The sequence below is a fragment of the Macrotis lagotis genome, chromosome X (genome assembly GCF_037893015.1).
Source record: "Macrotis lagotis isolate mMagLag1 chromosome X, bilby.v1.9.chrom.fasta, whole genome shotgun sequence".
In the NCBI taxonomy this organism is placed as follows: domain Eukaryota; kingdom Metazoa; phylum Chordata; class Mammalia; order Peramelemorphia; family Peramelidae; genus Macrotis; species Macrotis lagotis.
Window position 1 is genome coordinate 108,450,598 of NC_133666.1, and position 13,924 is coordinate 108,464,521.

Genomic DNA, 13,924 nt, shown 5'->3' on the forward strand with positions numbered 1-13,924 from the left:
GTACTTAACGTCACAAAACTAGTACCAACAGCAGCAGCTTTGAGGCTTATACTTGGGCTTTATTAGAGATGAATATATCAATAAGTATTTCAAGATCTGAAATCATCTTGTTAAAAAAAAATAATCTTGACCTTGCAAAGTCCCTTTCCACATTGCTAGTATTTAGGAGGCAGGGGACCAGAAAATCTCAGTAGCAGTGACAGGCATTGCCTACTTGTCCAATGAAATGTCAGTGGTAAAGTGATGAGAAGATAACCTTACAAATTGATTCATTAGGGTGCTGTGCTTACTTCAATTGTCAGTCTCAATAGAACCTGTTTAATAGTTTGAAGACAAAGAATGTAAGTCCAGAGTCCACATCTTTCCCCAAAGGAAATAGGAAGGATTTTTCTAGATGTTGGAAATCCCCAGGAGTAGTGATTGAGTAGTAGTGATTCTTTCCCCCCTCACTTTCCATTAATTCCAAAACTTATTCCTGCTGACAAGTCTGAGGCAGTCTGAGCCTGGAGTCAGGGAGTGCTGAATTCAAATCAGGTCTCAGATACTTCCTAAGTGTTCAACAAAGGACAAGTCACTTAACTTATTAGGTTTGCTTAATCCACTGGAGGAGAAAATGGCTCAAGAAAATTCAATGTATGGTATTGACATACTATGGTCCACAGGGTTACAAAAGAGTCATATGTGACTGAATAACAAGAAGCATATTAAGGGTGTAATTTGTGAAATATTAGGAAAGTTCTTTACCCCAAAACATTTCTTCCTGAAGGAAGGAAATATTGGAAGATTAGGCTTTATATGATAAGAAATGCACAAACTAAATGCTATTGGAAGAAATGCAGAAGACAGAGGAAATCTTATAAAGTGAGGGAATAGGAGAGATCTTCAAAGAGGCAAAAAATAAAAAAATAAAAACCTCCACAGGCTTCTAGGGAACAATATGCAGAGTAGTTCTGTTGAAGTACAGAGTTTATAAAGAAGAATAGTATGAGATCAAAAAGAGGTTAAAAAACCTTTTTATTTAAGCATTCTTAACTAACTATTCTCAAATATAGTAAGGAAAGTCATGAAGTGAGAGCCTAGAAATCCAATTTTAATCCTTGGCCCAGTTTCTAACTAGTTGAGTAAGAAATTCAGTGTGTAGGGAAAGTGAGATAAGCAATGAAATAACAAGTGCTAAGAGTGTAAGGAGGCATGATCCTAGGGGATAAGGAGCTTAGTTACCAGGGATCAGCCACCCAGGTAAAGTAACCAGGGAAACAGAGGCAGAGGCCAAGGAGTGGGGCCACAAGGGGTTAGGATCTTTCTGTGGAATCTGTGTAATAGTGCTGTGGATGAGAATTGGGGTCTCCAATGGAGATTGAGGGTTTTGGAAAAGTGAATGAATTCACATAAGCCCTGGGATATTAAACTGCTCAGAATTTATTATAAATTGCTGCAAACTAAACAAATTAAAATGACAGGCATTTTGAGGACAGAAGTGAATAACAAAAGGCTATGCAAGGTTGCTTGGGGGTCAGAGACAGAGAAATAAGGTGAGAGAGAGACAGAGAGAGAGAGACAGAGACAGAGACAGACAAGGAATAGCTGACTGAGCCAGGGAGAACTCCACCTGGAGGGAAGTTTAGGCCAGGTTTTTATAATCTTGTCCATTATCTGGGTACTGGGGGCAAAGGGGAAATCCCTACCCCCTCCTTATGTGACCAAAATCAGGTAGAAGATTGGAATCTAGGGGTTGGGAATGAAGAGACTGGGTGCAAAATTTACATTTAACAATACAACAATAGGAGTCAATTTACATCCTGGAGCAGATAGTATTCTGTAATTTAACAAATTTTAACAGCATAAAAGATTATGAAATTTGTTTCTAAATACAAATTTCTTATATTCATAATTCTCTGCATCAATAGGAATAAGCCAAGAATACCAAGAGTTGATCTTGATATTGAACCAATATATTCTGGGGCAAAGATTCTTTAAGTGAGGGGATGCTGAGTCTTTCATTATGTTGTAGATCCCTTTGGTAGTCTGATGAAGCCTACAGACTCAAAAGAATAATGTTTTCAAATGCATAAAATAAAATGAATAGTATTACAAAGGAAACAAATTATGTTAAAATAATAAAGTTTTTAAATCCATGGACACCAAATTAAGAACCTCTTTAGATGTTTCCTGCTCTTGATCATGGCCATCTCCACTTATGCTTGCCACTGGACCCAGATAGCTCCAAAGGACAGAGTGAGGTTGGTGATTTTGATAAGTCCTGCCTCACTTAAATCCAATTTACTTGCAAGTCAAGGCACCTCTTTCCTGATGCCATGGTCCTCTTTCCAAGAACAAAGGACAAATAACAACCTGTGAGTAGAAGTAGCTGTCCTACTAGGGACCCAACTGACTAATTCCAGTTGGGCAATGAATCTCCTTCCCTCCTTCCTTCCATCCCTCCTTCTCTCCCTCATCTTCTTTTCTTCCTTCCTTTTCTTTCTATTTCTCTTCCTCCTTCCTTCTTCTTCTCCCTCTATCTAGAGAGTAGCATACTAGTAGCTACATAGAGTAGCATACCCTAACCTGCAGGTACTCTACCCAAAAGAATGCAAATTTTGATCACTGAAACCTCACAGGATATCTTGGGGTTTACTGGCTAGATTTCTTTCTTAAGAACCATGCCTTAAACCCAACTAACTCTGGCCAATAATAATTCCTTGCTCAAGCCTCACTTGGTCATTGTTTGGGCCCTGATGGCTAAAAGGGAGTGTAGATTAGCAATTACTTCTGTTTTGGTCAGAAATTCTGAGGGTGTTTCCCTCCCAGAATTTTCAACCAAAAGAACTGTGTTCAAATATGAGCTCTACCACCTACCATAGTTAATGACAGTGATGACTCATTTAACTTTGAGAAGTCTCAAGGTTTTTTTTATCTGTAAGATAGGCTAGAGGATCTTAAAATGTCCCTTCTAGCTCTAAATCTATGATCCTATGGCTTTACAATTAAGGAAACCAAGACTGTGAAGCTGGATGACTTGTCACACAGTCTTTTAAGAATTCTTTTTTATTTTTGCTACTTCAAGAGTGGAAGGATATACTTACCTCATACACAATCATTATGGACACTTCCATAAGGGTTAAACCTCCCTTGAATTTTTGCCCTCAAAATCTATTTGTCCAATATAGAAATCAGTTATTCATAGTCTCAAAAAAGCCTTATTTTGTGTTACTGACAGCCTAAATGTACAAAGATTAAGATTTTTAAAAAAGATATCCTCAGAATTTATGGAATAGGTCTATGTTACAGGTAAGATCATAGTATTAATGAAGTTTCTGTAGTAACTAAAGCCTCTTGGAGAGAGTCCAAGTTGACCCCAGGCTAGATGGATTTCTGTTCTGTGGTTGGGCATGGGAAGCTGGAATGGGGATATGGGCAATGATACCATGACAAAGCATTAATAATAGCAGTGGCAGGGGAACAAAATGGTATGTGGTATGCAGAAAGAACTTGGCTGGATTCCTCAGGACAACTGTCTCTCTAAATACACACACAAGAGAAGCTGAAGATTTCAGTTAGACACCAGCTTTTAAACATAGTGACAATTGAGCTATCCTGCCTGAGATGCTCATAAGAAGAAAATAAATGACAGCTTCAAATCCATGCCAAAAGTGAAATCAGGTCACAACAGTCACCCATCTATTGGAATGGCATGTTATAATATTTTCTAGGAGACATTCCTGGGTGAGTCTAGGAAATTGGAAACTGCAGAAGTCAGGAAAGGGTCCTAAGCTGTAGGGAATATAGGTTGACAATCAGCCCCCAGAAGAAGTTCCATTCAGTATACATACATGAGTCAAGTTTCTAGCACAATTTAAAGGAACCATCAGTCAGGATTTATCATTGTTAATAATAATTGCTATCTGACTAACTGCAGAAGTGAAATACTGATGTCTAAGATAAAGAAAATAGGTAGGAGAAGAAAGGGAAAAGAGATATCTTACAATTCCATTTGTATACTTAGAATGTGCTCTTAACATATTTTAAATTATCTACTTCTTTTGTTATCCTGTTTTCAATAGCCTGTATTCCTGTCCTGTATTTAGAGGCATTGAATCACTACTCCTCTTTGGGTCAAAACCATCCATTCTTTTATAAGAAGCATTGCCACAATTCCATTTCTGGTAAGTTGTTTCTTGTATTAAGCATTTTCTCAAAACCTGACTCCTTGTGTACTAAAAATTCTTTAATCAAAATGAAGCTTTTAACTTTCCTTCTCTTTACTTGATAATCTTTTCAATTTTTCCCTCCCCCTTGATTTAATTCAAAGTTCCAAATTTTAATTGTGAAACTCTATGCTCATTTTGTTTCTTTCCTCAAGTCCATAGAACATTTCATCATAGAGAAATGGTGGAATATATCTTATTTCACAGATGGTTCAGCCCAATCTATGATTACAATAGGACCAAAAGCAATTCTGAACATCTGCTAAATACTTGGAATTGTGAGCTTCAGGCTTGCTCTATTGCCCTTCGGAACCTTAAATCTTGGTAGCTAGACAATGAAAAACAGAAACTGTTACTTTTTTAAAAAGCAAAGTACCACTGTCTTTTTCTGTTGTTCAATCATTTTTGACTCTTTGTGTGCCCATTTGGACTTTTCTTGGCAAAAATATTGTAGTGCTTTGCATTTCCTTTTCTAATTCATTTCACAGATGAGAAAACTGAGGTGAATAGGAGTAAGTGATTTTTCCAGGATCACACAGTTAGGAAGTGTCTATGGTCAAATTTAAACTCAGTAAGACGTGTCTTCCTGATTTCAAGCCCAGTCTATCCACTGTACCACCTAGCTTGCCCAGTCCTGTCCTTAAGACATCCTAAACCTTAGCATCATCTTTTGAATTAATGAATGAATAAAAGCTTTTGTGACTTCAGTGAAAAGGATACTGGATTTCAGAGTCAGCAGAATGGTACAGTGAAAGATCACTGGTTCTAGAATCAGAGGACTTGGGTTCAAATTCCATCTCTGTCAATACTCACTTAACCTTTGTTAGCTAGTTTCTTTATCTGTAAAGAGACAAAATGACTTCCTTTATTTGCAAAAATACTGGATGCCTTCCAGCTTATGACTCAGTCTCAAGTTTCATTTCTGACAACTGACTGCTGAGTCACCTTGGACAAGTCCCTTCATCTCTAAAGACTTCCTCATCTAAAAAGTAAAAATAACTCTTGTATTATTTATCTGGCAAAGTTGCTGGGAAGAAGGCTCTTTGCAAAGCCTTAAAGCATTAAATAAATGTGGGTTTTTCTTATTAATAAGGAAATTAAGATTTTTAAGGTTAATCAAATGATACTGTTTCCCCTACACAAATACTTCAATTTCAAGTGAGTTCAAGGTGGAAGAAAATAAATCCCCCTACACACACACACACACACACACACACACACACACACACAATGGTGAATACAATATGAAAGATTCTCAAAGGGCACAAATAAAAAATTATGCCCCAGAGCGGGGCCATTAGCAAAAACTGTAAAAAGCAAAATTTATTTTGAAGCTCTTTCTGTTTCTAATATATGCATTCCTTTCTCATGAGTGGCACTTTCCCCTCACTTCCCAGGTACTCTTTGTTTCCCACAACTTGACCCTGCCCCAGTCCAACTGCCATACCTCATCTGTGTGACTTTCTCCTGTTAAAATTTACCTATGCAGGTTGGCCAATCTCTATTAGAATTTAATCTGATACATGGTATTAATGCTTAATAAGCTTCCCAACAGTAGGACTATTTTAACAGGGGATTTCTGGATATAGAAAACCTTAGCCCATAGGAATGAATGTGATTTCATGCTGTAAGGAGGTATTTTTGGAGGGGGCCTCTCCTCCTCCTCTAAAAATCACACTTAAATAACTTTTCTAATTCCTTCAGCTGTGCTTTTATGGTAACTTTCTCTGTGAAAACCTATAGAATGGCAGCTACCCCAGCTACCAAAGGACAAAGGTATCTCAAGTAAACTTTTTTAATATCCAACAAATTGAAGTGGATGAAACCATTTTCAAGAGTATGTTGTTACAAAACAGCAGAGGAGCTTACAATATGTATACTGAATTTCAGCCTAGGATACTTTTATTGTGACCAAGTTACTTAGAAATAGAATTTAGAATGGAAAGAGTGAAAGAGCCTTTAACTGTCCCCTGGAGCAGCAGGCACATACCTACTTAACTTCCTTACTTGAGTAAACATCCCTATCCAGGATTTAAACCTTTTTTGAAAACTAGATTTGTAACGGCATAACTTCCATTGCTGAAGCTCTGGTAGACAGCAAGTAAAATAAGTAACTTCCCCCAAGTCAGTCTAGTCCCTCCCCTGCCCCGCCCAAGTCAAAAAAGAGGTGGCTATCTTTAGAAGGGGAAAGGACAGTTTGCTCATTATAATCATGTTAAACTTCTATAATGTGCATCTTGATGCCTCCCCTGAAGGTCTCCCTCCCTACTGTGCAACTGCTACTCTTACTCCCCTGATGCCAACTCAGCAGAAGCCTTCCTGTCAGCCTTGGAAAGGAAGCAAGGTTTCCAAAAGTTATAGTTTATTGAAACATTGTGGTGATGCCATAAGGCTTGTGGGTTGTAAACTGAATCAGAGGTAAACTGTAGAACTAAATTGCCACCTTGCCAAAGTGCTGAGTATTCCCTTTCTCTCTTTGACTAGGACATGATATTTTATGTTTAATTTAATTAATTTTTTTAAATTTGTATTTATCTCTTTTGCTACTACATCTCCTCCAATTCCAAATATATTTGTCTCCTCCTCCACCCACCCACCACATGACCCCTTGTAATAAAGAAGAAAAAAGAAAAAAATGCAATTCATTGAAACTGACCAGCATATCAGTCAGGTTTGACAGTTTATGAATGTACTGCATCCATAGCCCCACACCTCTGCAAAGAAGGTACATTTTCTTGGATGTGATTTTTTTTTAGTTTTTTTGCAAAGCAATGGGGCTAAGTGGCTTGCCCAAGGGCACACAGCTAGGTCATTATTAAGTGTCTCAGGCCAGATTTGAACTCAGGTACTCCTGACTTCAGGTGGTCTTTTTTTCTTCCTGGTAAAACTGACAACATATGTAGAGAGAACATAATTACAATCTAGAAGTATTATAACACTAATTTTGGTTCCTAGAACTCTGGAGCTACTAAGGGCCTAGATTATCTAGTTCAGTCCTCTCATTTTAAGGGAGAAGAAACTAAAGCCAGTAATGGCAAACCAGAGATTTAAATCTTTCAATCAGATTTAACCAACCCAAACTAAATTTGGGGGCAAATTCAATAATATGTTTGGGGTGGAGATTGACTCAGAGAACAGTTCCACTTTGGGTACAGTCACAGTAAAAGGAGAGATCTCATTCCTATGTTAAAACAGAAGGAACATTGGTTCTGGAGTTAGAAAACCTGGATTGAAATTCAGTCTGTGCTATCTTGTCCAAGTCACTTAACTTCCTGGGGTTTTAGTTTCCCTCATTTTTAAAATAGATAATAATAGTACAATTGTGAAGATCAAATTAAATCATGTAGATAAAGCACTTTTCAAATCTTAAAGGACTACAAAATCTCATTGATTGTTATTAATGCTATTGTTAGATGGTCTCTGGGTCCCTTCTATGTCCACAACTATGATTCTGTGGGAAGGACCAGTTGTCATTTATATTACTAGAGGACTGAAATATGAAGTACAAGGACAAAAGGTACCACAATATCATTATGGATAGGAAATATACCCTTGCCACATCTCAATGTCTTAGGACAAAGCTCTGTTTATCATGTCCCATGTATGGCTCCATTTCTGATTCCATATTCAAGTCTGTCACAGGGACTGGTAATCTCTGACACTCTTTTCTTTTCTTTTTTGATATTCTACCAGTCACACTATTAGGGGAGTGTGCAAATTTGCAAAGGGGTTAAAGTGACCTCAAAATCAATGAAACTAGTTAAGGGTCAAAGGATCTTTAACAACTAGTTAAGAGTCAAATGATCTACTCATTTCCAGTTCCCACTGAGCCTAACCTTTGATAATCATTAAACAGGAATAGAAAAGCCCACTAGGTAGGCTGCTCAGTTGTCACCTCAACAATAGTGGTTTAGATTTTCAAACTAGTGTTTTCTGGTTTCATCATTCTTCAATGCAATTGCATTCTGATAAATTTTGAATTTGGAAACAAAGGTATAGGTACATAAGTTAATTTGTCCTATATGTATTCATAACATGTATAGGACAAAGAAGAGAGGAAGGGAAAAAAGAAAAAGAAAGAAAAAATTGAGAGAGAGGAAAGGAAACAATTCCATACCAAACTAGAGAGTTCCTTATTTCACAACCAAGAAAGGATAAAATAATCCTTTTTTTGATATTTATTAAGAAGTAAAATATCAATTTAAGTCAGTTGGCCCATAGACTTATCACACATGGAATCACAGATTTAGGAGCTGGGAGAGCACTTAAAACCATCTAGTTCAATTCCCTTATTTTAAATGTAAGAATTTGGTGACCCAGAGAGTTGAGTGATTTGCTAAAGATCCACAAGAGTTTTATTTAGTGTTTCAGATATGGAATTTGAAGGGGGGGGGGGTGTCCAAATCTAGTCCCATTTCCACTGTGAAAATTAAGGCCGGGGCGGCTAGGTGGCTCAGTGGATAAAGCACCTGCCCTGGAGTCAGGAGTACCTGGGTTCAAATCCAGTCTCAGACACTTAATAATTACCTAGCTGTGTGGCCTTGGGCAAGCCACTTAACCCCATATGCCTTACAAAAACCTAAAAAAAAAAAAAATTAAGGCCTAAGTAGGTTGTCTCTAGCCCAAGATGACAGAGCTCGATAGAGATGCAATGGAATCAGAGTCCAGAGCCTTCCAGTTCATCCCATTTTTCACCACCTCACATTACCTCACTATTAGACAAAAAAGATAGGACTTTGTATTATAATGAACCTTTAAAGAGGCATCTAATCTAACAGCTTCCTCCAGTTAATTTTATAAAATTTTATTTATTTCAGGCAATAGGGTTAAGTGACTTGCCAAAGTTCCCACAGGTAGACAATTATTAAGTGTATAAGCTGGATTTGAATTCAGGTCCTCCTGACTCCAGGGCCAGGGTTCTATCAACTGCGCCACCTAGCTGCCTGTTCCTCCAGTTTTAAAAATGAAGAAATTCAGATCCAGAGTTTAGTAATTTTCACAAGATCACAAAACTAAGTAGTTGAAATTTTAACTCAGATCTTCCAACTCTCAGTCCAACACTTTACAATATAAGCACATGAAGCACATGACTTTAAGATGCTGTGCAACTTCTGAAACTTTTTTTTATGGAGAAAATAAACTGATGATTTCATCTTTTTTACTGTCTGATTTCTGCTCTTCATTCTCTGCTTAAGAAATCAGGTATTTGGATTTCTTCTCTGTGAAGAAGAAACCCACGTATCTAACATTAGATTAAAAGTCCATCTGAAAAAAATCAAAACCAGAAAGGCAAGACCATCCTTACCTTCCTCATTTAAAATCCATGGCAAAAATGTAAATATTGAGTCAAAGCCACAAGTGTTGTCTTCAAAGGCACAAGAGCCAGCAGGGAGCTCCACAGCTCTGGCAAACTGCAGTGCTGCCGGTACAAAAGAAAGTTTCAGTTCCAGCTCCCTGGGAACACTCACCCAAACTTTAAGCAGAGGTGACTACATGCAAGCCGGGGTAGGTGGAGGGAAAGCATGAGGGAGAGAAGAGTGCATGGCCTCGAGAGTACCCTTCCCCAACGTCTACCCCCAGCCCAGCCTAAATCCTGGCCAAGATAGGACCGGAAAGCAAGAGGCAAGGGAAGGACATCGCGAGCTCAGCTTCTCTAAGTTGCCAGCCAAGCAGAACTTGGCTCGTTCCAGGGAAAGCAGTGGCTCCCAAAAGTGCATACCCGGCGGCAATGCTTCCCACGTTGGGGGGGGGAGCATCTGGGGTAGCCACGAGTGGGGCAAAATTTAGAGCGTGCTCCCTCCTAGTCCTGACCCTTACCTTGCACGGCCAGGAGGACACCCCACAGGAGCATAGTCGCCCTTCAGGGAGGAATTGGAAAGATGCAGCTCTCAGACTTCAAGCTGACAGCTCACTGCAACGGGATGGGTTTGAGGGGAACCGCTACGAATCAGAGGTGGCGGGACTGGGGGGAGTAGGAGGGGAACGCGACTGTGCAGCCTGGGGTGGGGGGTGGAGGGGTGTAGAAATCGTCGCCTGGAGAGGCGGCACAGTGAGTTTCTAGAGGAGCCCAACTTTGGATCCCAGATCGGTGTGGCTCAGCGTTGAAGCCGGAGGTTAGTGAAGGCGGGTCACGAGCGAAGAGGGCTACAGCTAGAGAGCTGGAATTCAGAGCGGAGTTCACCCCACACAGCTGGTCCTCCGCGGGGCTGGGAGGGAGGAGACAGCTGTTGGCTTTCAAGCCAAACCCCAGGCTGGCTAAGGGGAAATTGGGAAAGGAGAAGGGGCAGGTCAGGGTGAAGGCTCTGATATTTGAATCTGAAAGAATGATCCAGGAGGCAAGAGGAGAACCAATACTAACTTGAGCGGGACTGGCTAAGACAACTCCCCACCCTTCTGTGAAAACCAGATTATTTCTGGGGACCTTTGCGTCAATTTGCCCACATCTGGCATACCGAATCATCTAGCTTTGTCCCTTATGTTTTTAACCTCTTCTCCCCAGAATAGAACAGGGTTGGAATATCTTCTGGACATATTCTTGGATATAATAATGCAGTAATGGTACATTACATAAAAATGCCTATATGACTTCACTAACATTCCTATCATATACTTTATATCAAGAGGAACCAGTGCCACACCTTGTGTTCAGCATCCCTCAACTCCCATAGAGCTAAAAATCTGTAACTCGGGTAAGGAAAAATATTTTTTATTAAGCTTTTTTGCGGTCAGATGAGTTCTTTTTTGCCTAAACTTTCTCTTGGTTCAGTGTGGGTGGTAAACAAGGATTTTTCTTCATCAGCATCCAAAATATTTTCTGCTGAGAGTTTGGTAAGAATTTACACCTTCCTAAATTATTCCTCACCCCCAGTTCCAAAGCAAAACACATATATAAACATATATACCTGCACACAGTCATACACATATCACATGGGCATGGATGAGGGGTAAGGAGCTAATACAGTATATGACCTTAATAGAAATATCTGAAATAGAAATTTTAGGGGAAAGAAAGCTGTTTAATATAAAAAAGTAAAACATAACTCCTGTATTGCATTAAGATTTACCTTGGTTGAGGTGGCTAGGTGGTGCAGTGGATAGAGCACCGGCCCTGGACTCAGGAGTACCTGAATTCAAATATGGTCTCAGACACTTAATAATTACCTAGTTGTATAGCCTTGGGCAAGCCAGTTAACCCCATTGCTTTGCAAAAACTAAAAAAAAAAAAGAAAAGAAAGAAAAAAGAAAAAGATTTACCTTGGTCAGTCTTTACATTCTCCTGTATTAAGTAGTCTAGCATTCTATCTTTGATGCTCAAAGAAGGCCATGATCTCATCAAAGTGGATGGTGTGAAGCATTGGCCTTGGAGTCAGGAGCACAGGAGTTCAAACCCAGCCTCAGACACCTGACTGTTATTAGCTGCATGACCTAGAAAAAGTCACTTAACCCTGATTGCCTCACATCCAGTCATCCTGATTCAAATCTGGACACTAGACCCAGATAGCTCTGGAGGAGAAAGTGAGGTTGGTGACTTATCACAGCATCCCCTCACTCAAATCCAATTCACATGATGTTGGTCTTCAAAAATGAAGGTCACACAATGTGGATATTATCTCCAAACCTGCCCATCCTGAATGACTTTTGCCATGTTCTTCCATAAATTCAACAAACTTCTTGAAATTCCACTAAGATATCATGAAAAGCCAAAAAAATTATATTTATTTTTATAAATCATTCATTATGATCAAATAAATTTATACCAGGTATGCAGGGATTATTAGAGAAATAACATAAGTAAGCACATTAACAAACATACAGAGCTACATGATTATTTCAACAGATGTAGAAAATTATTTTACAAAGTTTAATACTAATTTATGCTAAAGTACAAAGCAAAGGCCTAGATTAGGGATTCTTAACCATTTTTTTTCTGTCATGAGCAACTTTGCCAGTTGTAAAGCCTATGGTCCCCTTTAGTAGTCTGACAAAAAGGCATGGTGTCTCAAAACAATTTTTTTTAAACATATAAAAACAAAATACATAGGATTACAAAGGAAACAATTATACTGAAATGAGATAATATCTTCTTTTTTTTGTTTGTTTTTGTTTTGTTTTTAGGCAATGGAGTTAAGTGGCTTGCCCAAGGCCACACAGCTAGGTAATTATTAAGTGTTTAGGACTGGATTAGAACTCAGATACTCCTGACTCCAGGGCCTGTGTTCTATCCACTGTGCCACCTAGCTGCCCCTGAGATAATATTTTCTCATCCAAGTTCTTGCTCCACCCTGAAATAATTCGTGGATCTCTTGGGGAGTATCTATGGACCCCATGCTGAGAACAATTGACAGGGATACTTTTGAATATGATAAAATAGTACTTACCTAAAATCAAACACAAGCATCATATACATGGGGAAATATTAGAAGCTTTTCCAGTAAGTACAAAAATGAAGCCAAAATGCCCTCTTTCCTTAATATCATTTGATATATGTTGAGACCCTTTCTGGACTCCCTCAATCTTTCCCCAGGTGTTGAAGGGGTGGGAGACAAGGAAGACAAGTTCTCCCTTTGTACACTAAGGTCTCCATTTATTCACCAAAACACAAATGCTTAATTATCCCTCCCAGTCTCTAACCCACTCCCACTCCTGTGGCACTTAGTAAAGCAAGGTTCTGGTGCTCAAGGGCACCAGGTGATGAAGATTCACAGCACTCCCACACACAACAGTCCCTAACATATCCCCCAGTCTTGTCTTTTTTGAAATAAAATTATTACATAATGAATGCCACATAAGTTGTAAACAAAAGTTCAAAATAGTCAATTAAATGTCAATCAAACAATAGTAAAAACCAATATTCCCAAATTCCTTGAAATACATTTTATACCCAACTTACAAAGATTACAAAGTTTTTTCTTTTGCCAACAAAAAACCTATCAAAGCAATCAAATTCAAAATCTAAACTAAAAGGAGTTAACTTTTAACTCAGGTAAAATTTAACTATTTCAGATCTGAATTACATACACACACAGGAGTTTAGACACTAACACAGACACAGAAACAACTCTCTTGTATCACATTTACCAAGGTGAGATTGACACCCTGGCCAGTACCAGATCTCAGAATATAGAAACACTTTCCTACCTCTCCAGGCCAGTAGAGAGATGTAAAATGTCCTATAGATGTTTAAATAGTGTGTACACACATGATGCACCAAAATATTAGCCATAGGTACAGGCTTCATTTGAAAAACAAAATCTAAATTTCCCAGTCCCAAAAAAAAATCTTCTTCCCCTTTTCTCTTAATTAATTGAAGCAGGAAGCTTCCCAATCAATAAATAACCTATTGAAAAACCATAGTCATAGCCCAACCCTCCCACTTCCTCCCTGAACCAGGAAGAAGGCATGGGGATCCCTTTATTTCTAGAATAAGTTTTTGGAGGGGTCTTGTCCTTATAGTGAAGCCTGCATTCCATCTAAGACATAAGTTTGAGTTTCAAAATTCCAAAAAGGAAGATTTCTCTTCTCCCTCCCTCCTGCCTCTGCAGAGGTTGAAAGCAGTAGAGAATGTGAGAGAGCATATGCAATTACTTGAGTTGTTGACAACAATACAATTTGGAGTTGTTGCATTTTCTCAACAATAGTCAACACCATTACAAACTGTCCAACAGCATGTGACATTTTTGCTCTCAACAGAGGAAGTGCAGTTAGTGTTCAATTCAAAG

The 13,924-nt window shown here is 38.8% G+C and overlaps 1 protein-coding gene across 2 annotated transcripts in view; it reads right to left on the minus strand.

Moving 5' to 3' along the window:
* Positions 1 to 10,531, minus strand: part of MAMDC2 (MAM domain containing 2) — a 212,589-nt gene extending 202,058 nt beyond the window's left edge. The window contains exons 1-2 of one of the 2 annotated variants that reach the window (XM_074207395.1): positions 10,023 to 10,530; positions 9,511 to 9,624 (exon numbers count right to left, since the gene is read on the minus strand). In XM_074207395.1, the coding sequence (XP_074063496.1) occupies positions 9,511 to 9,624; positions 10,023 to 10,056 (148 nt within the window). In that variant the 5' untranslated portion in view covers positions 10,057 to 10,530. Of the gene's footprint in view, positions 1 to 9,510; positions 9,625 to 10,022 lie in introns of both variants that reach the window. The other variant, XM_074207396.1, reaches the window with a different exon arrangement.
* Between the last annotated feature and the right edge of the window lie 3,393 nt (positions 10,532 to 13,924).